A 19018-nucleotide genomic window follows, 5' to 3' on the forward strand; every position below is an offset into this window, starting at 1 on the left:
CGCCTTTTCCCCCTTCTTATCCTTTTCGGAATCCGAAGAGACTGCGTCCCTGATTCTGTGTATGGGACTCAGAGAGGCGACGACGACCTCCTTTGCATGATCGACGGCTTCCGCCGCAAGCTTGGGCTCGCGCAAGGCAGGTCGAAGGACAGTGTCAAACCATGTCTCGATGATAGACAACGGTGGCAAGCTCCGGCGGACGTGATATAGAGTCTCGAGAATGACCTTGACTTGCGGGAGACTTGGGTCTCTCATCTCGCTGTAGTATATGCCTTGTAACTGTTTCTGTAGATCTTCCGCCTGCTCTGGGTCGTCCTCATTTTGTGAGACAAATTCATCAAGAGCGTGAAGAAAGTCGGAAAGTGGAGGGGCCTCTGAAGAGTTTTTGAGCAGTAAACGAAGTTGACGAGAGATGTCGGTGGCGGTCATAGGCGACTGAAGGTGAGTGGCGGGGGTCAAGCGGCGAAACGACCCAGGGGAGCACCTGGGAGAACACCTGTTCGCGAGCGCCCACCAGTATAAGTAGACAGACGACCCTCACCAATTGAGTCGGCTACTCTGCAAAGGGTACTGGTATAAGTACGACCTCGACGCTTGGGTTCACTGCAAGCCTTCAGCCTAACCAGACAAATGGTATTACTACATATACGACATATTCTTAGGCCTACACAACATAATCCCAAAATTGGTCGTTTCAGAGAACGACTTCATGCTCCACTGGCTCGAAAACGGGAGCTTTCGAAGTCTTCTCCCACATGTCGGAATCCAGATGTTTCTGATAGGGAGGCAAATATTCTGCGCGAGTAAGACGTTTGGACTCAGTGTCCATGCCGCATTTTTCGTCCCTGGTCTTGATCAATTCAGCTGGGGGCGCGTGTTCGTCCTTGGAATAAGACATCATCAGGTTAGGTGGGCCGAGAGGAAGATCAGGGTATTTATCAAAAGCCCAAGTATGTATCGTCTTGCCGTACGTTCGCTGGAGCTCAAGCATTGCGGGCTGCTCAGCGACGTCCACTGCAACATGAGGAACCGCGCTCTTTACTTGCAGCTGTAGCATGCCACTTTCCACCTTCAAGGAACATTACATTGCAGCCTTTACAATATTACATCAACACACTGACCTCGTACTTGTGAGAGTGCCAATATTTCTTCTCTTCCTGGGGCAAATCATTGAATAGCTGGCAGGGGAGATCAGTATACGTCGGCAGTAAAGAACCGGTCCACACACCTGTTCGGCAATAATGTACTCGACGCCAATAAGTCGGGCATTCCTCTCACCAGAGTCATAGATGATACACTGGTGGAAGTCTGGTCTTAAGCAAGTACAGAAATGATGCGCTTCGACGTGTCGTGTGCGATCCGAGCTGAACTATGCGTCAGAAAATGCAAGTGCAGTACAATCGGAAGCGCATACGCACGCATAGGTATGAAATGCGCAGATGTGCTGGTGAATCTGATTTATAGGCTCGAAGCTCATCATAGCAGCCCCCGAACTGTGGTAGGCAGCGCTATGATACGTCGCTCGCTTGGTGTCCGTGTCCATGATGGAGTAGCTTCGGTGCGAATAGGGTGGTTTTGAGGGTGACGAGATGAGTGTGCTATATATCTATGTATGCCCTTGTCCTGCGTGTAGATGTTTACCGAAGCCTTCATGACGTTGAGCTCCATGGCGTCCACCCATACATTGAGAGCTCCAAGGAGCCAAGAGATTTTGGCAACCTTGCAAGCAAGAGGGCTAAATAAAAGCAAGTTCAACAGAAACGAACCGGACACAAATGAGAGGTGTACATGCTATTGTGATATTGTGATACAGGTGCGAGAAGCACTGAGTGCGCTGCATGAAGGATGAACACGCGGGGTTAGGGTTATGTGCGCTTACATGGCTATTGCTGATCGCTGTCGGCGACGTCGGGCTCGCCATCTTATACACCCCTGAGCCCCCTTCGTCCACCTAAAATCGACAGTAAGTGCCTCTGTACGGTATGGCGAGTCGATATGAATATTCCGACCTCGAATCCGTGGCCGTCAGGCGATGGATAGCTCGCTTCTCGTCTGGATGTACCGCGCCAGCACTGACGCGTCGGCCGCTCCCATAGATGTCTGCCAGCATCGAGGAGATCCACTCCGACCACTCTGACCACGAGGGTCACGAGCACGAGCACGAGCACGAGCACGATCATGAGGAAGATCCTACCTCCCAGGCTGCCCTCGACAAGATCCAGTCGCGCTCTGAGCGCAAGGCCAGGAAGGCTCTCATCTCTCTTGGTTTGAAAAAGGTCCCAGGCATAACCCGTGTTACTCTTCGGAGGCCGAAGAATGTGCGTTCAAATCAGTCTTGGAGGCTTCGAGGGCTTATGTTTTGTATTGGATAGGTTCTTTTTGTCATTGCCGTCCCCGACGTGTACAAGTCGCAAAACAGCGATTGTTACATCGTATTTGGCGAGGCCAAGGTGCGTAGCGAACCTTTGCGAGCTCATGCTTGTGTGTCTTAAGTCTGTCCTTCAGATTGAAGACGTGAACTCTGCCGCTCAGCTCTCTGCTGCTCAGAGTCTCGCCTCCAGCGGTGCTACTACGGTCCCTAACCTGGAGTCTTCCAGTGCTGCAAACGACGACGACATCCCCGAGCTGGAGGCCGTCGAAGAGGAAGGTCCAGTCGATGAGACCGGTGTCGACCCTAAAGATATCGAACTCGTCATTCAACAGGTTGGCTGCTCACGGGCTAAGGCTGTGAAAGTCCTGAAGGAGAGTGGAGGCGATCTCATCAATGCCAGTGAGTCAGTTTACTCTCGATCTCGTTCACTTTATCTCATGTCCTTTCTGTACAGTCATGGCCGCGAGCGAGTGATCTGTTTCGCCTACTCCCTGTACTACTATCCCCTTGCTGTATTCATCAGGTCCAAAACCAGTTTCACGGGTATACCCATCACTCCAGACCGTTTAACGCATGTTTTTGCGGGCTGGGATTCACAGTTATCATTGTCGCCAGCGTCTCAGTTCTACGTAATAATTGGATCTTTCCCAACCATCCTGCACAATCTCGATACCTTCGGTGGCGTTGCCCTGAGCAGGACCAACATGCATCGATAGACCTTCGGCGGCTTCACAGACAAGGTCCCTCAACTCTCCGCGAGCAAACATGTGGTAGTATCTGTCGAAAACTTGAGATGGTCGTGGTGGATCTGCTACTTGCACAGACGCTTCATGAAGACCGGCATCCTGGCTGCTCGCTTCTTTCCCCTTTGGTTTTGACCGTAGTTCTCTGGACATAACCCACGGTACAAAGACGTCTTCGCCTCTGACTGGTCCCCCTTCGCTTTGTGGAATGTTCCGTTTTGAGAGCTCGTCTTGCTCGATAGCCCAGACGTAAATAAGAACACGGCCATGAGACGGAGAGACTTCGCATAAAAGTCTCTGAACAGCGACTTTGCGTCTTTCATGAGTCGAGAGGTGGTGTATTGTCGCAATTGAGATCGCGTAGTCCTGTGCAGCATTAGCAATGTCTGCGGATCCCAGGAAGCGAACCAACGCACGAAAGCATCATCCCTCCACAGTCTCCCCAATGCGTCACCCCACACGACTTCTTGCTGAGTCCCGCCCGCAGTCTGTGCAATCTTGAGAAGGTTTCTGCTCCTGTCCAGCCCGATGGTCCATATGCCGGACGGCCTCTCCAGTGGTAGAGGAAGATATTTGCCGTTTCCAGTTCCAGAGTCTAGTCCTATCCACCCCATGGGTAGCGATGAGATAAATCTTGAAATGATAGGCCAAGGCTGTTCGTGTATGAGTTTATGTCTGCGAGTACAGGTCAAAGCGTACTTTATAGCGGGTTGACGAGAAGTGCGGTGCAATCTCTTCATAGACCGCATGGACGTGCTTGCTCTCATAGTCTTGGGGGTCTTCATCCACGACAGTCGCGGTAACCTGCGGTGCCATACTAGAAGGCAATGTGCAGCATGGGGAACACAATAGTACGGAGTAAATAGTAGTGGTGATACAAGCGTTCAAGTTTCCAAGGCAAAACCCATCTCTTCGTCCAAAAGCTCACGGAAGCGGCTCCCATCAAACTTCGGAAACGGAACAAGCGTCGACGGGTCGAGTGTAGTGATAGTCTGCGGCAGGCTCCTGTGGATTGGGACTCTCAGAATATGCACGGGAAGGGCAAACGTGGTGGGCATACGGGACGGTCGCAGCCCAGACATGTCCTAGGCCAGCTAAAGCAGTTGCAAGCTCCTGCTGGTGATCGTCGAGGAGCGTCGAGTTGGGTACCACAATCAATGGTTTTTGGAGTCGCAGGACATCTAGAATTGTGCCGGAGCCTATCAAGGCCTTCGTGAACTAGACAAGCATGTGAGGGCGGCACTAGCAATCATACCGGCATGGCTTATGACCAGATCCGCCTGCTTGTACTCCTCGTCTAGCGATGCCTTGAATCTCCAGACCTCGATCGCTCCACCACCCTCCAGTGCCCGCGTCCAGGATTCGCCGTTCTGGGTGTAGGACCCGGTGTCAAAGTCGGAGTTGCCGCATTGTACGATGACGGTCGAGTAGCCCGCTGTGCGAAGGACGTCAAGCACAGCGTCCGAGAGAGCTCGTTGGACCAGCGCGTCGAAGCGAGTCGAGCCGACTGTCACGAAAGCCCGCATGCGTGTATGCCCCAGAATGATGCCCCGGCTTGGTGTCTTCCTTGCATAAAGTACTGGATATGTGTCGTGACACGCGACTAGGTCGCCGTGGACACGCGCTCCGGTACTCTCTCCAGCGTTTCTGATGTTGTGCTTGTTCCGTTGTCCACCTCTATAATTGACCTCGCAGCGCTTCGTCCACGCCCACGACAATCGTTTCAGGAATCAAAATGGGCTACACGCTGTGCGTGCTAGGTGCGTCCCCGCTCAAAGCCCGGATGCCATATTTTGAGCATCTGCACAGGATGTGGGACCATGGGTGTTGCCGTCCTCTCTGGCGTCCTCGCTAGTCTAGACTCCGCCTCAGATCCAACATACCCTGGACCGAAGTGGGAGTCGCATACGCCAGGTACCCTGACACCGGCTCTTGCTGTCTCCGACCCAACTCTGCCATCGAGATTTCTTGCATGTGTTAGCCGCGAAGAAAGCGCAAAGAGGCTGAGGGAATTGTTCTTTTCGCTTGGTGGACCAGGGCCCGGCGTCGAAGTCTGTGTTGCGAACAATGTCCAGGCCGTTCAGCAGTCAGATGTCATCTTGCTATGGTGAGTGTGCCTTAATGTTATTGGTATTTACGTACTGAAGATGCAACCCGAGCTGCAAGCCTCAGCTGGCGCACACCATCCTCGGGGAGCCAGGTCTGAAAGATGCTCTCGAAGGCAAGCTCCTCATCAGCATCCTGGCCGGGGTGACCATCCTGCAGCTCACTGCGGCGGTTGGCCCTGAGACGAAGGTTATTCGTGCGATGCCCAACACTCCCTGCAAGGTACGAGTCATATCTTACCCAGTCGTGTGAGCCTCAGATCGCTGATCGAGAGTGCAGATCAGAGAGGGCATGACTGTCATCAGCAGTCTGCCACAGTCTGAAGGCGCAGAGTTCGACCGCAGAATCATTCTAAACATATTCTCCTCCATCGGCCGTTGCCGCTTCCTCGATGAAAAGCACTTCGATGCATGTACAGCGTTGTCAGGCTCGGGACCCGCTTTTGCCTGCATTTTCCTGGAGGCTATGGCAGATGGTGGTGTCATGATGGGCCTTCCCCGAGCTGAGGCCCTGGAGCTTGCAGCACAAAGTAAGTCGTTTAGCCGTGACCCGGTTTAGGTGCTAACTTCAGAGGTGCAGCTCTCCAGGGTGCGGCACGAATGACTCTTCAGGGCAACACGCATCCTGCACAGCTAAAAGATGCAGTGACAAGTACGTATGCCCATTTATGCTTGCTAAGCGGTTAGCTCACAGGCGTCGTGTTCAGCTCCTGGTGGATGCACTATTGCAGGTCTCCTTGCCCTGGAAGATGGACGGGTCCGCTCAACGATCGCGCGTGCCATTCAAATCGCCACTGAACGTGCCAGCGAGCTAGGACAACCATCCAAAAACTGAACTATGTAGTATCATCCCTGTATGATTCTGGGCGCAATGTTGGATAGATATTCAAGAAAGATGTATTATAACAATCTACCAAACAAAATTCTGTCACCGTCAAATTTATTCGACGTCTCTCGTGGGCGAGAGGGTCGCCAAAGAGACGGATGATGCATCCAATAGGATGCGCATATTCTTCTTGCTCTTGTAAAATGAGGACGGTCGTGTAGGAAGACAACGCCGACCAGAGTGTTGAAGAGCTTTTTCACGAAGTTCTTATGATCTCACGCATTGCAGAAGGTATATTCTATTGCTTAGTCCTGGATGCGCGGTTAGTGAAGCGGTCCCGGGGAGTAGTGTCAAAGTATCTCACTGATCAGTATATATGCGATATTATCTCATCCCAATAGGATGTCTCCGGCGTTTGAACCACCCCTCTCATATGAGAAACACCGAAGTATCCTCACAAGCATAAGCAGCGAAAGGAGAGGCAAAAAGAAAAACCGGATCAGCACAGAGACTGCTTTATCTCGCTCATAAGAATGAGCGCCACGCCGTGAGAGATGCGGTGGGGCGCCAAAGTGAACAGAGCTGCCAATGGATCGCACGAGCCGCACGTAGAAAGACAGAAGGCAAAGAAAGAAAAGTTGATTGTCTTCTACAATACAGGTGCGAGACTACAACAGATGTCAGGCGAACAGTCGAGCCAAGAAAACAGGTGAACTCACGATGATAAGTACAACGTTCGCTACTATCGGTCTGGAAGGATATCCACATGAGAATGAAAATCTCGAAGAGATCAATGAGATGCGTACAGAAGTCGAGAGTGTCGTCCGCTCTCTTGACGGTTTGCTAGATGGAGGCAGGTAAAAAGATGCGTCAGAACAATTTATAGCCGAGGTCACTGATGGGCCAAATACAGCCAAACAACGCACTTTCCAGGCTTCCTCGAAGTCAGCCGGAAGGATAACATAACGGTTCTTGCGCACAGCTGGAGGCGTCGTCAGCTAGGAAAATACAAAAGACCTATTTGACGTGTGCAAACCTTGCAAACCAGCAGCTTGCACGATAGAAGCAATCTCAGCTGACGACAGACGATCCGGTCGGGAGACGTCTGAAGTATGATGTCAGATGAGGCTTCAGTTTATGTTATCGAGCACTTACAGTCCTCCAGATCAACGTCCGGCCCAAGATTCATCTTACTCGTGCATGTCTGGAAGACCAGTCGCCGTTCACGGCGCGATGGAAGCGGGAATTCGATCTTTCGGTCAAGACGACCAGGACGAAGCAAGGCAGGATCGAGAGTGTCAGCACGATTTGTCGCCATAATGACCTACAAGCCATGGTTAATAATGAGGACGACAGTCGGAGATGCGGCGATCTGACCTTCACGTTGCTACCCTGATCGAACCCGTCCATCTGGTTCAGAAGCTCGAGCAGGATACGCTGCACTTCACGGTCGGCACCGGTCTGGGCATCGAAACGCTTTGTTGCAATGGCGTCGACTTCGTCAATGAAGACGATTGCTGGCGAGTTCTCTCTTGCGAGACGGAAGACGTCCCGCACCATACGGGGTCCTTCTCCGAGGTACTTCTGGACGAACTCTGAGCCGTTTACTCGGATGAAGGCGGCGGTTGTGTGGTGTGCGACGGCCTTGACCAACATCGTCTTTCCGGTACCTGGGATGGTGGTGAGTGCGGAAGCGTAGCGCAGATATATCTACGGGAACATACCTGGTGGACCCCAGAGCAGGACACCGCGTGGTGGGTCGATACCAATCTTGCGGTACAGATCGAAGTGCGTTAGCGGTAGCTCGACTGCCTCTCGAATTTCCTGCTTCTGCAAATCCATTCCGCCAACATCCTGGTATGTGACATCCGGCTTCTCTTCCTTTCCGAGCATCTGGATGGACGAATCTGCCTCTGGTGGGAGGATGTCCACAATAGCGTTCGAATGCCGGTGCATTGCGACAGACGATGACGGCTTGAGGAGCTCACGGTCAAGCGTGGAAAGGATGCGGACGATATAGTTGGAGCCAGTCGTAGACCCACAGATGGCAGTATTCTGGTCTATGGGCTCGAGAAACTGGCCGATGACGAGCGGGACGGACTGGATGCGCTTGACTTCTTCTTGCGCGCGAATGAGCTCGCGCTTGAGGTTAAGCTGCTCGTCCTTGACGTAGCTCTCTTGTATATCTAGCATCTCGAGATGCCTGCTGAGTTTCTTGTATTTCACATAGAGATCCTCTTCCTGCAGCTCTTGGAAGAGCGCCGTCTTTTCGGTCACCACCGACTCGAAGGTTGGGTCCTGCACACAATGTGGGCATTAGATATATAACGAAACAACAACACACACCTCTTTCTGCATCTCGATTCCAATTTCATCCATGTTTGAAGGCGGTTCCAAGCGAATGTAGTGGAGAGGAGTGTACGCTGACGCGGCTTCGTTCAAGCTGCAATTGGCGGCGCGACGCGTACAGGTTAACTAGACGCCAAATCAAAGGACTGTGGTTAGGGTTTCCCGCGCCCACCCCAAACATAAGTATCCAACTTTCTTTCGGACTTCGCTCTAACCGGACGAAGGGCCTTTGCAGACTTCCTATACATCGCATTTTTCAAGTCATTTGCCGCCATGGCGCACGTCGTGCAACCTCTTGACCAGCCGTCCAACTACAAAGACTCTCAAGCCCGAGTTGACAGGCAGAAGCAGAATGAGCTCCTCGCAAAATCGACAACACTCTACGTGAGTGCCCTCTCCCTCTGTGTGGTCATGATAACTTAATGCTAGTGGCCATAGATTGGTAACTTGAGTTTTTATACCACAGAAGAACAGATCTACGAGCTTTTCTCCAAGTGTGCTAGCCCGGAGGAGGGCGGAGGCATCAAGCGTATCATCATGGGTCTGGATCGGAATACAAGGTACGCTGGTCAATTGTATGCGCATGAATCCGTGATTAAAAAAGTAGTCTCTAGAACACCTTGTGGCTTTTGCTTTGTAGAATATTACACCCCCGCCGAGGCACTAGCGAGCCTGCGCTACGTCAGCGGCACCAAGCTCGACGAACGTATTATTCGGTGCGACCTCGATCTAGGCTATAGGGAAGGACGACAGTTTGGACGGGGCAAGAGCGGTGGGCAGGTAAGAGACGAGCACAGAACCGACTACGACCCAGGACGTGGAGGTTGGGGTGCGCAAGCCCAGCGGATGGAGATCGAACGGAGAAGGGAGGTCGAGGAGCGGTACGCGGATGCACAGGAAGGTCCTGGTGCTGTTGCGGGTGGTGGAGAAGACTGGAAGCAGCCTGAGGGTGCCCCGGAGAAGCAAGACCTTAAGCGCGGTCGGTCACCCGAGGATGAAGCAGAGAGCGAGCGAATGGTGGGTCATTCTGAACATACATTGAAACATCATCTGATGTTCTTTAGGGTGCACGTGCCCGTCTTGAGGATGACACGGAACGCATGTGAGGAGGTTAGCTTGAGGCTTGGTGTAGGGCAATGCTGAACTACTATATATCGGTCTAATATTGAGGGGATGTCGATGCACTAGTATACCACGCGTGCCCTGACACGGTACCGCTTGTCAAAAATCTCTGGTTCGTAGTAGGTCTCGTGCAGCTTGCGAACCAAGCGGTGCGCTTCAGCCGATGATGCTAAACGTATGAAGAACTTTGCCGTAAGAGCAACATTGTTCGCTCTGGGAGGATGCTCAGAGTCTGTATGCTGATGCTGGATAGTGTGAGGAACTCACTGATTTAGTTTGACAATATCCTTGCTGTCGGGCGACGCTCCTGCGAGCTTGAAGTTGTTCAAGAAGTATCCAGCTGCTTCAGGGGTCATTTTTCCGGGCAAGCCGTACAGCACTGCGCTAGAGCCGCCACTTGTGACACCGCCAGAGGGACCATCCCCCGTGATGACACCTCTTTCAGCAGCTTCGGCACGACCCCTCGCACCGCGCGTGCGAGGTGGGAGATCTTCGACCTCGTTTTCCGCTTGATGAGTAGACACTTCGTGTCCTGCCACGAGGGAGCCGTGTAGAGACTGCATTACTGACCGGACAAAGGCCGGAGTGGTGAGGGTGACCCAGGCAGAACCGGTTGGAACGAACCGCCTGTAGTCGACATCGACTAGAATAAAATTAAGAGCTACGGTATTGTATTCATAACGCGGAAACGCACTACTGGCGATGTTTTCAATCTTGGCTTTTGCGCATAGTCTGCGGATGTCTGTAGGGAGGGCAGTTCTAGGAACATTGCGGATCTCTATTCGTCTCCTGTTGTCACCACCTGCGCACAAACATTAGAGAAGAAACTACGCAAAGATAAAGACAGCGTACGAGCATTGTCGACCACCGCGCGCCGGAACGTCTTCCGCATCACCGTTGCAGTTGACATGGCTTGCCGAACCAATGTCGAAAGCCAGGACTCGGGAGTGAAGCCAGTGAAGTTGCTCACGTGGCCAGAGCGCGCGTCGAGCCGAAATTGCAGTAACCGCCCGGGCCGCAAGCTTGTCTTTGTCCTGCCACCGAGGTCTGCTTAAAGTGTCCAGCGATACTCGTGCGCCTCCATCCCCTCTTGTGCTGATGAGCTCGCCGCCGCCTTCTTCGACATGAAATGAGAGCGGCGCGCCTGCGAAGGACAGGACGTACACACCGCACAGCACGAATATTAATGGCGGTAAGCACGCGCCACCATTCGTGCCCTGCGGTTCACAAAGTCCAATTTGAGAGCCTCGTGCTAGCTAGTGACGGCACAGACCTGTCACTGTCTCTGCGCAGGCTGCCTGACGCTCGCAAGATGGCTAGAGTCAGCTGCACGGCTGTCCGGCCATGAATCATGGACAATATTGTTGGACAAGTCATCAAGACTCGAGGCATCGCGGCGACGCAGACGTGAGATTTATGACCGACTCTGAAGGTGCAGGAAGCTCATAAACGATCGTCAGGACAGTAGCTGATTTGGGGGTATCAAACATTACGTGTACTCCGAAGCTTTTCGCGACCTGCATCTACTCGCCAGATCTCTCACCACCTTCGTTGTCTCCCTCAGGCCTACCTTGATCTGGCTGCTCGTGTCCACTGACGCTCCTGCCGTGACCTTCGACCCCGCCTCCGCCTATCAGGCTAGTGCTATCCTCAACGTCAGCGTCCCCTTCATGAATATGAGTGTCGCCATCGCCTATACCACCGCCAGGCTCGTGCAAGTGTCCTTCGGTACTTGCAGTGGTATCATCGCTATCTGTGTGATGTCGCACGGAGACCAGCCCCAACACCTCCATGTCCGTCCTGCACGTCTCCGCGACCATCTTCCTGTGTCGTCTCCGCCCACCCGCTGCCCTCTGACATCGCTGGCGGTACCACAAACGGCGACGCCGGGCGGCCCTCCTGACTGTCGCTCCTAAAAGAACCTCTTCTGGACTGATGGTGGAGAGGATCAGGTCGGAACTCGGTGGCATGTGTTGGCGGCGCTTCGTTTGCAAGATCGGAGACGGATGCTGCCAGTGCTGACCACCGTGACTCCTGCTCTTGGAGGAGTCTTGCAAGCCTCGGATATCTGGGGATGTTCTCGGCCAGAATGAAGTGCCCGAGTATGGCGATAAGGTCATCCGGGAAGACTGGCTCGCCCACGGATAGACTCTGGAGAGCTTTGTTGCCGCCGCGCTCGATAGACCCCATGATCTCGAGGCAATCCCCCGCAAGCTGTTGGTCCTTGGCAAGTAGCTCAACCGGAGTGAGAAGTATAGGGCGATGATAGTGCCATCTTCCGTGTATGGCATGCTGTCTCTCCATATTCAAGTACGCACGTAGAGCAATGCCCGTCGCCTTCCAGAGATTCGCCCACATAGCTGAGTCCGGAGCGTTGACTCTCGTGCCGTCATCTAACGAGTACTGCCTTGTTGTGGGCCGCAGGCTCTGGGTGACATATTCGGCGTAGAGCTGAATGTGGAGGAGGCAGAAGTGAACTATGTCCACAACTTCCATTTGGGTGTAACTGCCTTGCGCAAAAGCTTCTGCGAAGCCTGTAGAATTTTGTATCATTTTTGCCTGGTCTGTATAAGTTGCGTGAGCTGAAGTTCCGTAGGTAAACGGCGCACTGGCAAGACGCACCAAGACTTGTGGTAAATGCATCCACCGCCAACTGAAGTATACTGGGCAAAGTATACGTGTAGTGATGGAACGCTGCAGACGTGTAGACCAACGGGTGATGGCAATAAGTTCCATTTGCCCAGGTCCCGTTTGCCCAAAGGGTAGCAACAACTGTACCTGCGTCCGCTCTGCGGCCCAGTTGGTTCGCGAGCCCAAGGGCCATGAAAAACACCTCCCAAATGTGCATGAAGGGACTTAGCGTAGGGCCAAACTTGCCCTCTGATAGCAGCACAAAGTGAACATAATTCCAGAGGTCCTCTATGACGGCCCGTGCCGCTTCGTGTGTGAAGAGGTGTGGCTCCTTGGACAATATCGCGAATAATGGCTGCATTTGTCCTCTGAATGGTTTTTTGCAGTATGGGCGAAGAGCTTCTGCATATACTGGGTATGCGGCAAGTAAGCAGACGCCATCTTGGCTGTGTTTCTTATAGAGCTGACATAGCCGATGGGATAGTGGGCGGAACAAGAATTGCTCCTCACCAGAGGCTGGGGCTATCCATCGAGCAATTGATCCCGCTGAAGTATCCGCCGCTTCGGATGTGTGAGCGAGTAGGCGGCGAAGACAAGCTAGTGCGGAGCTGGGTAGAGGGTGCGGAGAGCTGGAAAGGAGAAGCAACGATGCCTTGCAGAGCCAATCTGGGCTCGAGATACGCAAGGGTCCGTGGGGCTCACAGCGATCTGCTAAGTCGGCAAGCATCTCCATGAAGGTGTTCCATACTGGGCGGGACAGCGAGGTGAGGTCAGGGATACAGCGCAGCCTGGCTGGACGAAGATACTCGGCCCTGGTACCAACGCGGTTCAGCACAAGCTCAACGATGAAAGCGAGTGACTCCGCCGGTTCGTGTGAGCGTTGCTTGAATGCACCCCACATCGTCGTAAGTAAATTGTCATCCGCCATGATGGTATCCATGGACAGCAAGATGTCCTTGTCGTCCTGGTTGCTGTTGACAACCTGCTTTTCCTCCGCGAAGTCCATGCTCGCAGCCGGCTTCCGCTCCGAGTGTTCGACCATGCTCGCGAGGTTGAAAAGGAAGGAAGTCAATGAGCGACGCGTCTTCATTGTAACGTGTGTTCTCATCATCCGCATCATGGATTTCAGCAGCGGCATCTTATACGGGCATCGCGGCGAGGCGAGCGGTGCGAGCGTAGTGGCAATGAGGAAGAACGCCCAGCCGCAGACGAGTGGTATAGTGGTGTGGCCTATCCGTTCATCAACATTGGCTGTAAAGAGGCAAAGACCAATAAAGAACAAGCCAAGTGACAGCTGAAGAAGCATGGGGAGTATGCCAGCAACTTCGAAGACCTTCCACTTCTCGAGGGCTGGCTTCCGGTATTGGTGTGCACGAAGACGCTCCTGCGGCGCAGTGTATTCAACGGCAAGGTACTCTCGAAGCCATTGTTTAACAAGCATGCTGAACGACGCGGTTGCAAGACTGATGATAAGGCTCGCAAACCAGAGACCGTTCAGACGAACGGCCCATAGTGGAGCCATGAACTGGGGAGGGGAGGGGGGCGGTTGAGCGGTGGAGTTGAGGGTTCCAGACGTAATGGTGTAGCTTTGCGTCTGCACAGCGATACGTTCGAGCAGAAAGATCATCTGGGTGCTCGAATCGGGCAGGAGGTACGTGTACGATACAACGAGGAAAGCTGATAGGACGGCCGAGTACAAACCCGCCTAACATCAGACATGTATATGAGAGCGAGGCAAGCAAGACTAGCCAAACCATGAAACTCACGAATACTAGCAGGGTGTCAATATCATCCTTGCAGCCCTCGACCTTGTCTTCATCAATCTCATATACGGTCTCGGCCATCGTTTTCCAGCCTGTCGGAGGAGAAACCTCGACATAGCGCGTACCTCCCGTGGGCTGCAAAATATGGTTTTATGGAGTTCGAAGGGATCAAATAAAAATAATTCATACTATACTGGAATTTTGCTCCGGCATACGCGATGCAATGACGAAAGGTGAGAACTACGGCAGTCTGGCGGTGTCGGAGGTGGCGACAGAGATAATGGGAGACGCGGCTTCACGAGCAACTCTGGGACGCTCTTCTTAGACATGTTTTCGCAGCGCCTGAAGTCCGCCCGCGGCAATCCAGGGGAACCCGTGGTGCGAGGGACGACGGGATCTAGAAGGCGGCAGGGCCCTGGTCAGCATGCGGTAAAGCGTAGTGTCCTACTGGGCGATTGCACGAGGACGCACGTCTAACACATGGCGATGCCGATTTAAATGGCTATGATACACGATTTTATGACGGTGCTAGAGTAGAAAAAACCGTCATCGCCCGCGATAGCTCTGTGTGGCACACATACTACCGATCCCAACGATAAACATCCCATGGCAGACATCCTGTGGCATCATTAGCTTTGAATTGAGTCTCACTGTGGAAATACATCGCGCGCAGCGCTAGGCGACACGTCTAAGTCCTTGTCTCACCCGAAAACACGGATACAGCAGTAATATCGCCCTCACCATCGTATGGCAAGATCAGGTTGCTCCATGGCGATTTAATGGCAAGGGTCAAACATGAGCTTATGTAATGGTCAATACCTAGTTCGAATAGCGGTAAGAGATTTATTTACCGCTCTCAGCTGGAGTCAGTAAATTCTCTAATCACTGGGCGTTACTCGTTGGAGCGCAGAATATTCTTTGACTGTGTCCCAGCATGGCTGTACGTTCGCTTACTTACCCATCTCCCTGATGTATGTACCAAACGATAACGGCCCATCTCCCGCTCACGAGTCAACTCGACAAGTTTCGCGGCACTGGCCAAAGCGACGAAGGAATTCGCGACCCGTCTGGAATATCGATGTTGCCAAGGAAGTCTGTCGAGTCCGATTGGCTGTGAGATGACAGGACTCGGGTGTGTTCTACTTACAACGCCACAAAGCTTGGAGGGCGTGTGAACTTGTTCACTCTCACCTCTACCTCGCTGAAACAAACCCGTCGGTCGCTGTTGCGCGTTTTGTCAAGTTCGGTCCGTCTCTCTCTCCTGGTGCCCGAACTGAACGTGCTCCGGATCCGATAGCTTGCTAAGAATGTGCGCCTGTTTCAAACGATGTAGCAGCTGACATCACTGGAACGCTCGGGATGTCGTACCCAGCGAGGATCACAGTGAACGCATCGGCGAACGTCGGTCGAAGACGGTTCCAGCTCCTTCTTGGACGCGCACCGTGTATTCTCGATGGGTCCATGTGGTTGTCTGTGCGAGCCTGTCTTGCCTTTGTCAGACGTCTAGCGCTCCGCATTCCTAGGCTTCCCGACGGTCGCCCACGCACGGACCACCACCGACCCATCGAGCCCTCCTTCTCTGTCGGAGATAGGACCGTGTATGACGCAGCAAGACTGCAAGAGACCGCTCAAGACCGCGTCTACTGACCAATCTATTGCAGATCCCGCTTTGTAGCGCGCCGCCAGAGGTGTCCTAGTCTTGGCGTACATGACTTCGGACGTTACCAAGCACACATCGTTTCCGATTGTCGCCGTCGGGCAGTCATAGGTTCATGCCTGACCTTGCCGTCTGACTCTCGGAACTATGCTTTTCAAGATATATAACTTGCCTCTCTCGGCCGGCAGTCCTCAGTGTTCGCCTCCTCACAGCCTCTAGTGTAATCATTCACCGACAAGGCCTTCGTGCCACTTAATTACTCAATCCCTCCTCGAGGCCATAGCCATCTTCTAAGCTCCCGACCAACCCGAAAACATCATGGGCAACCACGCGCTCGACCTCAACCCACCCAACGCCAACTACCACCTCACCACTCATGGCTCTGACTGGCTTTGGGCGGCGTTCAGCGTCTTCGCGACGTCGCTGTTGGTCATGATCGTCCTCGATTTCATGGTAAGTGACTCCAAGATTTGCGCAGCTGATCAGAAGTTGATCGCACTTTACAGAGGCCAAGAGGTACTCGGCTCTTCCACCAGCTCGCCATCATCATTCTCGCCACCGCTTCCATCTCTTACTTCTCTATGGCGTCTGACCTCGGTGCTACGCCTATTCCTGTCGAGTTCCGCGGCACAGGCACCCGTCAGATCTGGGTAGGTATCCTCCTACGTGCGCTTTACTTCCAATTATCTCACCGGTTATGATTTTAGTATGTCCGCTACATCCAGTGGTTCATCACGTTCCCGCTGCTCCTCCTTGAGCTGCTGTTGTCGACTGGTCTGTCGCTCTCTGACATCATGACGACGCTCTTCATGAGCATCTTCCTCGTCATCTGTGGTCTCGTCGGTGCTTTGGTCCATAGTGACTACAAGTGGGGCTACTATGTCTTCGGCTGTGCCGCGCTCTTCTACATCTGGTGAGTTTCCATCGCGATATATCTTCCTCTCAACGCGTGTCTAATGTGTCCGCCAGGTTCGTGCTCCTCTGGCACGCACCCCGCGCGAGCTTCGCCGAAGCGACCGGCCTCAGGGCAGCGTACCTCACCGGCGCAGGCTACCTCTCGTTCATGCTGATCACGTACCCGATCGCGTGGGCCTGCGCCGAGGGCGGCAACGTCATCTCCGTCACGTCCGAGATGATCTGGTACGGCATCCTCGACATCCTCGCCGGCCCCGGCTTCCTCTTCCTCTTCCTCTTCCAGCTCCGCAACGTCGACTACGCCGCCTTCGGCCTCCACTCGGGCAAGTACACCGACTACGGCCGGAGTGCTGTCCGCGCGGAGAAGGGGCTCCCCGCCCAGAACCCGTCCGTTGCCCCAGCCCCAGAGCCGATTACCCAGTGATCGCCTCAGAGATGGAGACGACTGCTCATGATTCCTTAACCCTCATGGCCTAGAAACGCACATCACGATCGCGAGTTTCGCAAGTTCAACCTGTGCCTATCCTTTCTTCACGACTTGACGACTACAGTTCTGATTTAATAGTCCCTGTAATCGACTTCCTGGTCTTTTATTTTCTTCCCCGGGAGCTGTACAGCACTTTTTTTTGTATCCATTCAATGTACCTGTACCCGTTGTACATCAAGTGTTTGTACATCAGTAGCTTTTGCCTCATGGCCTTCACCAACTTAGTGTCCGTGGTGTAATACATCTTGTCAACCACAGAATCTCTGCCTCACTACGTGACCGTGCCGGGTCGATTGCTTGAGAGACAAGAGTTTACAAGTGTCAACGGATTATTGGTACGTTCTTGGCACTAGACACCACCGGGTGTCAACAGTTCGAAACGACGCGACAACGTAGTCCATTGATATGCATTTACAGAGACAGCTCCGCTCTCCCACTCTACTTCTTCTTGGCAATAACAACATAAGTCTTGTACGGATACTCAAACTCGCCCTTCTCCCTGTCCGTCCAGACCAGGTCGTCGCCCCTGGCGAGGATACCCTTGATGTCCTCGACGGCCTGCGCCTTCTGCTCGTCCGGCAGCACCGCGACGTAGCTCTTGCTGCACGCGCGGTCGACGACGATCTGCTGCGTGCCGAGGAGATGGTAGCTCCACTCGGCCTCCTCCTGCGGCGCGAAGCCCTGCTGGTAGCCCGGCGTGTCGAACGTCGCGCGCCAAAGGCCGAGCCGGAACTGCGGCGTGCCGTTCTCGTGCCGCTCGATGCGGTCGCGGAGCTGCGCGACCCAGCGCGCGCCGTCCCTGTCCACGGCCCGTGAGCAGCAGCGTCACGACGTCGACCCGAGCGCACGGACGCACCTGTCCTCGAGGTTCCAGATGAGGGCGACGACGCCGTCTGGCTTGAGCACGCGCGCGAACTCGCGCGCGGCCGCGTCGTAGTCGGGGCACCAGTGGAACGCCTATGCCACGCAGAAAGAAAAAGACCCGCGCGTTCAGCCGGTGTGTACCTCCAAAGAAGTGGGCGGGGAGCGGGCATCTCTCACCTGGGCGACGACGACGAGGTCGGCCCAACCGTCTTCGACGTTCGTGTGGTCGAACGTGCCTTCGATGGCGCTCGCGCACGCGTCGTCGACCGTCTTCTCGAACTGGGCGCGCATGCCCTCGCTAGGCTCGACCGCACGCAGCTGCTGGACCGCGTCCTTCCACTCTGGGTGCGCCAGGAGCGCACGCGTGAAGATGCCCGTGCCCGCGCCGACCCTGGCAAACCGAAACCAAAGAAAAGCGAAAAAGTGGGCCCGTGAGAAGGGGGAAAACGTGTGACGGAGGCGTGTGAGCGTACTCTACGATGTTGAGCGGCGCCGATCCGCGGACGGCCTTGCGGATGTGGGAGATCGCCTCTGATCGGTACGAAGGACGGGCTCTACGCGCTGGGCTGTGAGAGACGCTGCGGGGTACGTTTGAACTGTAATGCATGCATACCTGTCGTAGAGCTCGTTCGTCCCCGCTCCGAAACCCTTTTGGGCGATTTGGTGTACCGTCGGCGTGGAAGTCATGGCGGTAGATAAAAAGCTCCTATGTAGGCACACTCTTTGCGCGCAAAGAGGGGTCACAGTTGGTATGAAGGACCTGGCGGTTGACCTTGCGTTTTGTGCGAACGAGTGGTGGAGGCGCAGCATCTAATGTGACTCCCACAGGACTCAGGAGAAGGAGGCGGTCCCGCCAATGGCGCGAGATGGTGCGAGATGGGAGTGCGATATCGGCGATATCGGCCGAGCCATTGTGCGAACAAAGGAGGCTGTCAGAGTCACAGTCGAGCAGGGTCATATTGGCTCTTCCGAACTTGGTCCACTTTTTCGAGGATTGTGCTTCGTACGTCAGGCGTGGTCCGAACAGTCGTACGTTCATAAATTGCAATTGCTGCGCAGAGCATGCTGTCTGCTGAGGACTGCTGACGTGTGAGAGTCGCATCTTGACTATCAGGTCATGACGCTAGAAATAATTTTTTAGCCGACATGGGAAGACAATCGGTGCTCATAGCCTGTAGCTCAACA

The 19018-nt window shown here is 53.9% G+C and overlaps 10 protein-coding genes across 10 annotated transcripts; 4 read left to right on the top strand and 6 right to left on the bottom strand.

Moving 5' to 3' along the window:
- Positions 1–69: 69 nt before the first annotated feature.
- Positions 70–414, bottom strand: PHACADRAFT_47887 (uncharacterized protein; the record flags this gene model as incomplete). The annotated part of the gene is made up of 1 exon (XM_007395206.1): positions 70–414. A coding segment is annotated over one exon (345 nt), but the record flags the coding sequence as incomplete, so codon positions are not given.
- Positions 415–694: 280 nt separating this feature from the next.
- PHACADRAFT_95115 (uncharacterized protein) lies at positions 695–1480 on the bottom strand (the record flags this gene model as incomplete). Its single annotated transcript, XM_007395857.1, has 4 exons — positions 695–1069; positions 1122–1178; positions 1229–1364; positions 1419–1480. 4 exons carry the CDS (start codon positions 1478–1480, stop codon positions 695–697), a joined length of 630 nt encoding a protein of 209 aa, XP_007395919.1.
- Positions 1481–1913: 433 nt separating this feature from the next.
- On the top strand, positions 1914–3024 carry PHACADRAFT_256327 (uncharacterized protein). Its single transcript, XM_007395858.1, has 5 exons — positions 1914–1963; positions 2097–2318; positions 2373–2450; positions 2506–2770; positions 2826–3024. Exons 2-5 carry the CDS (start codon positions 2097–2099, stop codon positions 2843–2845), a joined length of 585 nt encoding a protein of 194 aa, XP_007395920.1. The 5' UTR covers positions 1914–1963; the 3' UTR covers positions 2846–3024.
- A 310-nt stretch (positions 3025–3334) lies between these two features.
- On the bottom strand, positions 3335–4643 carry PHACADRAFT_256328 (glycosyltransferase family 1 protein; the record flags this gene model as incomplete). The annotated part of the gene is made up of 4 exons (XM_007395859.1): positions 3335–3480; positions 3531–4119; positions 4175–4313; positions 4370–4643. The coding sequence occupies 3 exons, from the start codon at positions 4638–4640 to the stop codon at positions 3999–4001; spliced, it is 531 nt and encodes a 176-aa protein (XP_007395921.1). The 3' UTR covers positions 3335–3480; positions 3531–3998.
- Positions 4644–4708: 65 nt separating this feature from the next.
- Positions 4709–6155, top strand: PHACADRAFT_256330 (uncharacterized protein). Its single transcript, XM_007395860.1, has 6 exons — positions 4709–4874; positions 4924–5221; positions 5274–5442; positions 5500–5749; positions 5800–5871; positions 5927–6155. The coding sequence occupies exons 1-6, from the start codon at positions 4850–4852 to the stop codon at positions 6052–6054; spliced, it is 942 nt and encodes a 313-aa protein (XP_007395922.1). The 5' UTR covers positions 4709–4849; the 3' UTR covers positions 6055–6155.
- Positions 6156–6664: 509 nt separating this feature from the next.
- Positions 6665–8469, bottom strand: PHACADRAFT_256332 (uncharacterized protein). The gene is made up of 9 exons (XM_007395861.1): positions 8392–8469; positions 7770–8343; positions 7423–7715; positions 7201–7369; positions 7082–7150; positions 6972–7027; positions 6852–6888; positions 6765–6795; positions 6665–6713 (listed from the first exon to the last, which is right to left on the bottom strand). Exons 1-8 carry the CDS (start codon positions 8422–8424, stop codon positions 6788–6790), a joined length of 1239 nt encoding a protein of 412 aa, XP_007395923.1. The 5' UTR covers positions 8425–8469; the 3' UTR covers positions 6665–6713; positions 6765–6787.
- A 137-nt stretch (positions 8470–8606) lies between these two features.
- On the top strand, positions 8607–10468 carry PHACADRAFT_209115 (uncharacterized protein). Its single transcript, XM_007395862.1, has 7 exons — positions 8607–8778; positions 8833–8954; positions 9009–9411; positions 9459–9729; positions 9784–10159; positions 10211–10318; positions 10369–10468. Exons 1-4 carry the CDS (start codon positions 8668–8670, stop codon positions 9498–9500), a joined length of 678 nt encoding a protein of 225 aa, XP_007395924.1. The 5' UTR covers positions 8607–8667; the 3' UTR covers positions 9501–9729; positions 9784–10159; positions 10211–10318; positions 10369–10468.
- Positions 10469–10743: 275 nt separating this feature from the next.
- PHACADRAFT_256336 (uncharacterized protein) lies at positions 10744–12091 on the bottom strand. Its single transcript, XM_007395863.1, has 2 exons — positions 11304–12091; positions 10744–11269 (listed from the first exon to the last, which is right to left on the bottom strand). The coding sequence occupies exons 1-2, from the start codon at positions 12067–12069 to the stop codon at positions 11040–11042; spliced, it is 996 nt and encodes a 331-aa protein (XP_007395925.1). The 5' UTR covers positions 12070–12091; the 3' UTR covers positions 10744–11039.
- A 1320-nt stretch (positions 12092–13411) lies between these two features.
- On the bottom strand, positions 13412–13852 carry PHACADRAFT_60471 (uncharacterized protein; the record flags this gene model as incomplete). Its single annotated transcript, XM_007395864.1, has 1 exon — positions 13412–13852. A coding segment is annotated over one exon (441 nt), but the record flags the coding sequence as incomplete, so codon positions are not given.
- An 898-nt stretch (positions 13853–14750) lies between these two features.
- PHACADRAFT_209118 (uncharacterized protein) lies at positions 14751–18491 on the top strand. Its single transcript, XM_007395865.1, has 4 exons — positions 14751–16020; positions 16074–16217; positions 16275–16480; positions 16537–18491. The coding sequence occupies exons 1-4, from the start codon at positions 15886–15888 to the stop codon at positions 16904–16906; spliced, it is 855 nt and encodes a 284-aa protein (XP_007395927.1). The 5' UTR covers positions 14751–15885; the 3' UTR covers positions 16907–18491.
- The last annotated feature ends 527 nt before the right edge of the window (positions 18492–19018 follow it).

The sequence above is a fragment of the Phanerochaete carnosa genome, assembly GCF_000300595.1.
Source record: "Phanerochaete carnosa HHB-10118-sp unplaced genomic scaffold PHACAscaffold_5, whole genome shotgun sequence".
NCBI classification, from domain to species: domain Eukaryota; kingdom Fungi; phylum Basidiomycota; class Agaricomycetes; order Polyporales; family Phanerochaetaceae; genus Phanerochaete; species Phanerochaete carnosa.

Coding starts and splice junctions, on each gene's coding strand:
- PHACADRAFT_209118 (XM_007395865.1), top strand. CDS start 15,886: ATGGGCAACCACGCGCTCGACCTCAACCCACCCAACGCCAACTACCAC. Junction 16,218..16,274: donor CAGGCACCCGTCAGATCTGG/GTAGGTATCCTC, acceptor TTATGATTTTAG/TATGTCCGCTACATCCAGTG. Junction 16,481..16,536: donor GCCGCGCTCTTCTACATCTG/GTGAGTTTCCAT, acceptor TGTGTCCGCCAG/GTTCGTGCTCCTCTGGCACG.
- PHACADRAFT_209115 (XM_007395862.1), top strand. CDS start 8,668: ATGGCGCACGTCGTGCAACCTCTTGACCAGCCGTCCAACTACAAAGAC. Junction 8,779..8,832: donor CAAAATCGACAACACTCTAC/GTGAGTGCCCTC, acceptor TAGTGGCCATAG/ATTGGTAACTTGAGTTTTTA. Junction 9,412..9,458: donor AAGCAGAGAGCGAGCGAATG/GTGGGTCATTCT, acceptor GATGTTCTTTAG/GGTGCACGTGCCCGTCTTGA.
- PHACADRAFT_256332 (XM_007395861.1), bottom strand. CDS start 8,424: ATGGATGAAATTGGAATCGAGATGCAGAAAGAG. Junction 7,716..7,769: donor CCTGCTCTGGGGTCCACCAG/GTATGTTCCCGT, acceptor CCACCATCCCAG/GTACCGGAAAGACGATGTTG. Junction 7,370..7,422: donor ATCAGGGTAGCAACGTGAAG/GTCAGATCGCCG, acceptor CATGGCTTGTAG/GTCATTATGGCGACAAATCG.
- PHACADRAFT_256336 (XM_007395863.1), bottom strand. CDS start 12,069: ATGATACAAAATTCTACAGGCTTCGCAGAAGCTTTTGCGCAAGGCAGT. Junction 11,270..11,303: donor CGTGCAGGACGGACATGGAG/GTGTTGGGGCTG, acceptor GACATCACACAG/ATAGCGATGATACCACTGCA.
- PHACADRAFT_256330 (XM_007395860.1), top strand. CDS start 4,850: ATGGGCTACACGCTGTGCGTGCTAG. Junction 4,875..4,923: donor CTACACGCTGTGCGTGCTAG/GTGCGTCCCCGC, acceptor GCATCTGCACAG/GATGTGGGACCATGGGTGTT. Junction 5,750..5,799: donor CCTGGAGCTTGCAGCACAAA/GTAAGTCGTTTA, acceptor TCAGAGGTGCAG/CTCTCCAGGGTGCGGCACGA.
- PHACADRAFT_256327 (XM_007395858.1), top strand. CDS start 2,097: ATGTCTGCCAGCATCGAGGAGATCCACTCCGACCACTCTGACCACGAG. Junction 2,319..2,372: donor CTCTTCGGAGGCCGAAGAAT/GTGCGTTCAAAT, acceptor TGTATTGGATAG/GTTCTTTTTGTCATTGCCGT. Junction 2,771..2,825: donor AGGCGATCTCATCAATGCCA/GTGAGTCAGTTT, acceptor CTTTCTGTACAG/TCATGGCCGCGAGCGAGTGA.